Source organism: Lampetra planeri, chromosome 40 (assembly GCF_965212315.1).
Source record: "Lampetra planeri chromosome 40, kcLamPlan1.2.h2, whole genome shotgun sequence".
Classification (NCBI taxonomy): domain Eukaryota; kingdom Metazoa; phylum Chordata; class Hyperoartia; order Petromyzontiformes; family Petromyzontidae; genus Lampetra; species Lampetra planeri.
The window spans coordinates 5609325-5618311 of NC_136146.1; the positions used below are offsets into that span (position 1 = coordinate 5609325).

Sequence of the window (8987 nt, forward strand, 5' to 3'; positions counted from 1 at the left end):
CCCGCTAGATATTGTTTTCACCTGATGACGATTGCTCGTGTTGCGATCAAAACGTCGTGATATTTTTATTATTTTTCTATCTACGTGGCTTCACCGAAAGACCCAAAGAATATGAATTCCTGCAGTCATGAAAGCTTTAAGTCAAGATCATTATTTAGTAAGATTTAGTTAAAAACCCGAATAGGACCATGATGGGCGAGACCTGGACCGGTTTAAAAATTAAATCTTGAATTGTCACGCGAGTCGAGGCTGCGTAATGTCAGCTCGTTAGGCTTCGAAGATCTGAAGACATTAAGCGTTAAAGATTCCAAAGAATATAATGACAACACGGCACGCTCAATAAGTGTGTGAAAAAAGGAGCTATACAGCTCAATGGGCCTTACTTGGTAAAATACAAATAATTTAAATTTGCTTTTCATACAACTGCTAACCTCAGCAACAATCGGTAAATACGACGCTTCCGCTGGCCCGTGTCCCATTTCCATGCATTGAAAGCACACTGCACACACGGATATAAACGGTCTTTATTATATCACAAAATTAACATCATGTATAGTATAGAATAACGCTCATTTTGTACAGCACATACACACGCGCATCATTAGTTATAAACAAAACACGCACAAAGGGAGACCCTGCACCCTCAGCGCGTGAAGATATTTGACTGCATTCCAAGAGTTGAAGCATCCATGAGCCATACAGCCCCCACTGTCAACTCGCCCCCCTCTCTTCCTCCAATGTGCAAAGGATTCAAAGCATTCGCCCGACTCCTGGGCTGCAAGAGATTCCTGTTCTCGCAATACGAATGGAGTGCCAGCAAGACACGAGACTATTGTCATAGCTACAGCAAAGTATACTCTACATGTGGTGTGCCGCTGCTGAATGAAAGCCTCTGCACAAAGCTGGCGTACAATTTTCATGGACCCCAAAAAAAACGATCGTCGCACACAAATCTTGATGCGGTCAAGAAGTGTAAAGGTCACGACAAATATTGTTTTCGGTTAGATTGTGTCAATGTGTCGTAGACACACCTCCACATGACAGCCAATGAGTAAGGTTTGTCATGTGAACAAAACGTCCCAGCACATAAGTGTGTTAAAGAGAAAACCCGCAACATTTACAATGAATGCCATCACTTTACTCTAATTAAGACCCAAAATAGGAAGACTTATTGAGCATTCTGGCAATAACCTGACGATGCTGATTGTAATCACCAACAAAACGTAAAAATGGTCAATTGTAATGTTGTGGGTTTGCTCGCCAACACACTACTGGCGGGTCCTGAGGTTGTAACTAATTTGCATGTTGTGCTCGTTCCAATCCATACTAATTAACTGCGTCGGGTGGAGGCAGGGGTACGACACTTTTACATTTATGCGATCTAACCCAAAAAAAACTACTTTATCGTGAATAATAATTGGGCACGAAAGCCTACTATGTGTTTAAACAGGAATGGAGTGGCAGCCAAGGAATGGAGCGCATCCGAGAGGACTCCCAGGGAGGAGATGCAGCAATGAGATTGGTTCGTGTGCGGGTGCCCAATTGATTGTTGCATCGCAGGGTCACAAGAGGTGGCAGCAACTTGGGGGTGTCTTCAGCCAGTCGTGGATCGATCACAGACGACGACCACAACTGGATGCGTGTACCGCGGCGCGGGCGTTCGGATGGATTCTGTTAAACTTTTTGGTGAATTTTTACTTGCAACCAACCTTCCTCTATCTCCTGACGCTACCCACCCCCAACCCCAAAACATCTGTCTTCTTTCCTTTTCCTGTCCAGCCCCTCCGCAGGGACACTGGGGTCCGTCAACTTCCAGCAGTAGCGGCAGCGGCCATCCTCCACTGTGGGCGATCATCGTCATCAAATTCCATCTGCTCCATCCGTCAGTCTCCTGTCTTTGTCCTCCCTCTGTTTCTTTCCACTATCATTGTCATTGCTTTTGTCGGATTGCTGTTTTGGTGGTTTTGTCGCGACACGACCGTACAGCGACAGTTTGCGTTCCTCACTTCTTGCCGTTGTTGTTCAGTCCACCTAGAAATAGGAATCCCCCCCCCCATCCCCAAAAAGGGTCCTCTCCGCCCCTCCTAGGTTCCCATGCATCAAGTGAAAGGTGTCCCTCTTCTCACAACTCATGGGTTTGCAAGTCCGCTGCGTGACCTCGTGTACCTCCAGCAAGGAAGAGGTCACGGCGACATCACCCCAGGGTCACGACCTCCACGTCTTCGGCGCACGCCAGTCCGTGCGTCGCTGCCACGGAGACCTGGGCAGGGTGGTCCGTCGCCAAGCGCACGTGGTAAGACCCTGTGGGGTCGGGAGGTCACGGAGGGCGTGGGTCAGGGTAAACGTGAGATTGGCTCAAGGTGAATTTAGGCCAGGGAAGTGTGGAGTGGCGAGAAGTGAGGGAGAGCTGTACCCTCCTGCTGGGCAAGGGCACCCACGGCGGCCGCCGCTTCGCCAGAGAAGAGGATTTGGTTCCCACCGGGCAGGGTCGTCACCGCAGTGACCGTGCCTTCGCTGTAAAGACAATCAGAATATTTATTTATATTGAAAGAATCCCATTAGCTACAAAGCTCTATTTCACAAATGTCGAGTAGATCTCCCCTGTAGCCTTAACAGACTGTTGGGGCAAATGCTGTTAGCGAACACCTATGTGTAGTCCGGGACGACACACAAAAGGGTGGGTGGCCAGGACCACGCCGAGCTGCATGTCTCCCTAGTGGCGATGTTTACACACCGCACCAGGTACACATTTGAGGCCGAGTCGACATAGGGGAGGCCCAGGACCGGTTCAAATAATCGTCACTGGTGTTGGCCATGAGCGGGAATCAAACTCGTGTTGCCGGGTTCGTAGCGCAGCGCGCTAACCACTGCGCTACCACCCCCCACATACAAACACACACCGACAGACTCGTGTTCACTTTTGTGTGTATGAGTGTTAGGGTGCGTGTGTTACTTGTGTAGTATGTTAGGGTGCCAGGGTGAGTGTTTGGGCAATTGTCAGTGTGATTGTCAGTATGAGTGCTGGGTCTCGGTGGCACAGGCTGGCACCTGTTAATGGCCACAGTGACGGTGGCCGTGTCGTGGACCCCCGCCTGGTAGACCATGTCGGAGAGGGTTTCCACCTCCGTCCATCCCCTGTCCATCTTTCAGGGGAGGAGACAGGTGGTGAGTGGTCGGTCATACTTCGTCATCAGCCATCCTCGATCCACCAGACGCACACTCACGATGCACCCCATCACCACACTCACCATCACCTGTACGAGGGACAAAGAGCCATCAGGGTTGATCGCCTGCACCATGGTGGCGCCACTGCCGTCATCGTCCGTGCCGAGCAGCGTGCTCGTCAGCGTGGTGGCCTCCTCCTGCTCCTCCTGCTCCGCAATGGTGGCACCATTGTCGCCGGCAACATCGTCGCCGGCCCGCCCTCCCGCCGCGGCCACCTGTGGCACGGGCGCATCGTCGAAGGCGTAGAGCAGGTCCTCACGCCCGTGCTGCCGGTAGCAGTTCTTGACGATGGCGCGCAGCGCGTGCGTCCAGGACACCTGCCACCGTGCGCCACACGGCCGCCCGGTTGCACAGCTTCATGAGTTGGTGGCTGCTCTGGTTAATACCGCGGTGCGTGTTAATAAAGAGTAATTTCACCTTGTAACGCGACAGCGACGCCAATGCCGACGCTGCACGGTATCCGCTCACTCTCGAAGAGTGACAACGAATCCAAAGAGCGAGGAGGAACCACAAACGAGCGGATGAGCTGGTGCCAAAGATTCACTGATTTCTGCAGTCCTCAACATATTAAGGTGTTATTGGCCAATTTATAGGTGTGCATACATATGGGAGGAAACAAGAGTACACGGACAAAACCCAAACGTGCAGATGAGTCCACATTTTTGCTGTACCGTCTTCTCGGCTATATATATGTATGTTGAACTTCTTCCATGCTGTACGCAGCCAAACGTGCTATGGGGGATCTTTGTATGTGTGTGTGTGTCTATGTGTGGTTCCCACCAGCTGTTTCTGCTGGTGGGAGCGTGCGTCGGAGCGCACGTTGGCCCACGGCACGTGGGGTGGCCACCACGGCGGGCGGCACGCCTCCTTTCCCCAGCCTGGCTTCCCGCGGCCTGTTGAAAACTTCAGCATCTCAGGGATGAAGGCCCGCAGCTGGGCCTACTCCATCACCACAGCGTCACAAACAAAAGACAAAGATCCCCCGTATAGCCTCAACAGCCTTTTGGGGCAAGTGTTGTTAGTGTGCACCTATAAAGGCCAGCAAGGCACACGAGGGGGTGGGTGGCCAACACCATGCCCGGCCGCCTTTGCATCCCTAGTGGCGATGTTTACACACCACACCAGGTACTCATTTGAGGCTGAATCGACCTAGGGGACGCCTAGGACCGGTTCAAATAATCTTCACTGGTGTTGGCCGTGAGTAGGAATTTAACACGGTTCATAGCGCAGTGTGCTAACCGCTACACTATCACGCCCAACACAAACATGTGCGTACACACACTAGCGCGTACACACACACATGCATGCGAGTGTACACGTGCCTGCGTCATCTTGTCCACGGATACGGGGATGCCGTCAATAAGGAGTGGCGGGAGCTCCGGTTGCCGTTGCCCCCCGTGCACGGCGGGGGCGTGCACCGAAAGTGCCTCCTCCACATCCTCCAGGATGGACGACTTGTACCGGCGCACCTGGGGCAATGAGTGTACGGAGACAAATATCCCCCGTACAGTCCTTAACAGACTGTTGGGGCAAGTGCTGTTCGCGAGTAGCGCCTGTGAAGGCCGGCACGGCACACGAGGTGTGGGTAGCTAGCACCACGCCCGGCTGCCTTGGTCTCCTTGGTGGCGATGTTTACACATAATACGAGGTATTAATTTTAGGCCGAGTCAACATAGGAGAGGCCCAGGAATGGTTCAGCGGGTATAAATAGATGCACACGCAAGTGCACGGATAGACATCTACACACTCACTCGCTAAGACATCACATATTCCCAATTAGGCCCACACAGGCTGTGGGGCAAGCGATGTTGGCGAGGATATATGAGGGGGCGGGATGTGGCCAGCACAATGGCCAAACACCTTTGTTTCCCCAGTGCTTATGTTTAATACACACCGAACCGGGAACTATTTAAGGTCGTCCTAGGGAAAGCCCTGGACTGGTTCAGATATTCGCTGCCACTGATGTTCGCTATGAGCAGGGATCAAACTTGGGTCACTCGGTTCGTAGCGCAGTGGTGGGGAACAGCTTCTTTGCACGGTTCAGCATCGTCCAAGTTCACTCCACACTCTCCCTCGCTCACCCCACGCTCTCCCTCGTTCACCATTTCACCGCTCTCACGCACGCCCACCCCAACCCAACGAGTCCCCACTTACCCAATTGTCCCCGGCTCACTCTGGCTCACCCTTCCGCACGTCCCCGCTCAATCGCTCGCACACTTGCTCGCTCGCCCGCCCACCCTCACTCCCTGCTCGTCCCCGTACCACGTTGTCGAGCGGCGCGGCGCCGAAGGCCTTGAAGACGGGGTTGGGTTTACGTGGAGACACAAAAAGCACCACTGCCTGCTGCCCCACGCGGGTCGTGTACTCGTCTATCATGCCCCTCAGCTTCCTAGGGGGGTAGGGGGGCAGGGGTGGGGGAGAGGGGGTGAATCACGACATTACCAGTGAGGAAGCAGCGAACTTTGGATGCAACATGAGTGAGGAGAGAGTAAGGGGAGTGTGAGGACAGGGTGAGGAGAGTGAGGCAAATGCGGGAGACAGTGAGGAGAAGAGGGTGAGGAAAGGGTGAGGGGAGCATGCAGAGAGAGTTAAGAGTGAGGAGAGTGAGGCTAGAGGAAGGCTAGATTGAGGAGCATCGGGTAAGGCACGAGTGACACGAGAGTGAGGAGCGAGCGAGAAGTGAGTGCGGCGTGTGTGCCACTTGGCTGACCGCAGGAGCCTCGTCTGCTGCCGCTTGCGCACGAACGGGTTCGACTCGAAGGCATGCAGCCGCCGCCTCCTCCTCCCCGTCGCCACGGCAGCAGCGGCCGCCAACCCCACGGGGCCTCGGGTGATACAACGCGGACGCATTAGCTCTCACAGCAGTGGCGGCATCGCGCGTCCAGCCTGTGAGTGTGGGTAAGCATGGGCGAGCCTGGGCGAGCGTCCTTACCAGAAGCGGCGAGGTGTGCCGTGACCTGATCGGCCACGCTGGGCGCAAGGACACCACCGCCACCATCGCCGCCATCGTCGTAACCATCATCGTCGTCGTCATCATCAGCCGAGGATGACGATGGTTCATCGTTATCTTCGTCAATATCTTCAATATCTTCTTCGTGGGCCATCGTAGGTCCCAGGACCCTTGTGTAGGCATCCATCTGTTGGGTGATAGTGTGTCAAGAGTCGGTGTGTCAGGCGAGGAGTCGGTGTGTCAGGAGTTGGTGTGTCATGCGACGAGTCAGTGTACCAGACCTCCACCTGATTGGCAATCGCTGTGTCATCAGTGGTGGGACTTGGTAGCTCCTCCTCCATGCAGGCCGGCTCCTCCATGGCTGCATGGGCCAACCACAAAACATGGAAAACACGGGGAGGGAATGATTCAATTGGCAGGATGTGATTCATTTGTGTAGTCATTGGTAACTGGGATGAGACCACTCACTGCACTTCAAAACCCAATTTAATCAAAACTCAGTCCATGTCAGTCTATGGGTCGACATAATTATATGATTCTCTTCAAAAGTTATTGGTGACCGGGCTGAGGTCATTAACTCGCTATACTCGGCTTCATCATTGGTGGATGGCCGACACCTCGATTCGAACCCAGGTTCTCAACAGTGCTGACTCAGTGATTGACAAGGCCATTATGAACAGCACAAGCCACCCTAACACCACAATGTGGTTGTTTAACTGCTCATTGAGGAATGTTGCAGGACACAATGTAGACATGAAATTTAATTCTAAGGGGAATGTAAATATTGCCAATAGATTTGTCAATATTGGACCTCTAGGGTTCCGTTTACAATGTAAATCAGTGTAAACATCGACTAACACGGTTCTCTATGTACGGTGCAAAAGACGTTCAAACATACACATACATTCGTCAGCCCATGATCAATCGCCCGGAATGCGACTGGTCTTATCAGATTTCCAAAGCAAGGCATGGTTGAACCTGGCTATTGACTAAATGGGCAATAACCACAAACACAATCAGGTTGTCATAAAGTAGCCGTGCGATACGTTTTGGGTAGCAGAGGAGAGAGAAACAAAACCCTTCATTGCACTCTATACATTCTAAATCCTTAAATAAAAACCCAACGCAGGACCCTCCTGAAAAGGAGTCCTACGACTCAGTGTGGCTTTCATGAATACGTTCTTATCGACAAAACGGGCTGTACATGTACATGTTGGCATCCATATGTACGCGAGTTAGAATCATGTGTGAATGAGTGGATGAGATTGATACCGCGTGGGTGAATGGGTGGATGAGATTACCGTGTGAGTGAATGAGATTACCAAGCTAATGAGTGAATTAGGTGCCAGCTCAGTTGTGGGTGCATGACGTTTGTCAAGTCAAATGTCAACCAAGAAATGTTGTGACGTGTGAGGTCATGTAAGTGACCTTGCGGACGACGCTAAATAGTGAGGGGGGGGGGGTCACATCCAGTGCGGCTGAGTAGCTCGGCTCAACTGCGAACTGAATCGCGGCGCCTCTCTCTCCACTGCCAAGCTCCTAGTTCATATCGCCCCAAGTTTGTATCGCTCCTCGTTCCTATAGCTCCCAAACTACCTGAGCCAGCTGTTTAAGGCCACTTACGCCACTCTTAAGAATAGCCCACAGTGCGCCTGCCGGTCACGGGCCTCACCACAACTTCTAGATTTGAAGTTTTCGTGACTGCAAGGATTCATACCCCTGGTTTTTTCGGTAAAGTCACGTAGGTGAAAAATTAAAATATTTTTTTACCTACGTGACTTTACCGAAAAAACCAAAGAGTACCTCACCACAACGTTCGGCGGGTCGTAAGGGTTTATCTTGACCATACTTCATCACGCTGGTCGGTGTGGATTGTTGGGGACGGCATAGACCTTAGAGTCCGGTATCACTATGTAATACTCTAGCACTGCCCTCAGCAGTTCTAACACCTGTTTATCCATGTGGGTCGCCCAGAAAAGCACTACTCAGGCTCAAACAAGCTCAAGGTCTGAAGTTTGATGCGCATTTTTTCATTGCAGTATTCGCTGACGCAGCAACGTTAGATATTACAATTATATACGTTAAAGTATGCTATTCATGAAAACTCCCCGACACGTTTGTAGCTTTACACTGCAGGCCTAGGCTATATGTGCACGCCTATGTAAACATTAATTGTTACCAATGAGTGAACGCACTAAACCTACACGCATAGAAATGTAAATATGCGCACGTGTTAAATTAAAACAACCTAAGAACCGCGCCCGCTCCGTAAGACGGACGTGCCCTGAGCCCCAGTGTCGCACTGGCCTCGCCTGGTTTCGTTCGCCGACTTTGGAGCCTCTTCCACGGCGTAACTGGCAAGCGAGGGACAAGGCTCGGCCGGGCCTGCAGGGCCCCGGGGGTTGGGCTTGGCCGCTCCTTTGACTAGACGCACTGCGGTGATGACGCAATCACGCACCCCGATGATGTCATCACGTACGGAGTTGCCCAATTAGAGACATCAGACCAGTGATGAGATCATCACGTAACCAGTTACGCTTGGCGCGCGGAGCGCAAACTGAGTTACGTCATCGCGCACAACGTTGCGCGGAGTCGGGGGGGAGGAAATTGTCTGATGATGTCATCGCGTTTTGCGATGACGTCATTACGCAATTCTCTGAATAGGGCAATTATGTCATCGTGCATATATCGACAAACCACTTTTACAGGTACGAACAACAGTTCCACACTGCCCACCAGGTATAATACAGGTAGGAACTACAGGTGCAGGTAGGAACAACAGGTACAGGTAGGAACAACAGGTACAGGTAGA

The 8987-nt window shown here is 52.1% G+C and overlaps 1 protein-coding gene across 8 annotated transcripts; it reads right to left on the reverse strand.

Annotated features, from left to right (window-relative positions):
• Nucleotides 1-506: 506 nt before the first annotated feature.
• On the reverse strand, nucleotides 507-8677 carry LOC144731793 (nuclear respiratory factor 1-like). Of its 8 annotated transcripts, none has more exons than XM_078613031.1 (11): nucleotides 8483-8677; nucleotides 6457-6536; nucleotides 6158-6362; nucleotides 5936-6050; nucleotides 5488-5614; nucleotides 4548-4694; nucleotides 4006-4164; nucleotides 3249-3542; nucleotides 3049-3143; nucleotides 2414-2514; nucleotides 507-2301 (listed from the first exon to the last, which is right to left on the reverse strand). In XM_078613031.1, the coding sequence occupies exons 2-11, from the start codon at nucleotides 6532-6534 to the stop codon at nucleotides 2195-2197; spliced, it is 1428 nt and encodes a 475-aa protein (XP_078469157.1). In that variant the 5' UTR covers nucleotides 6535-6536; nucleotides 8483-8677; the 3' UTR covers nucleotides 507-2194. The 8 variants fall into 8 exon arrangements, with proteins under 8 accessions (XP_078469157.1, XP_078469158.1, XP_078469156.1 ...); XM_078613032.1 differs by having other exon boundaries at nucleotides 8424-8677; XM_078613030.1 differs by having other exon boundaries at nucleotides 8488-8676.
• Nucleotides 8678-8987: the final 310 nt, after the last annotated feature.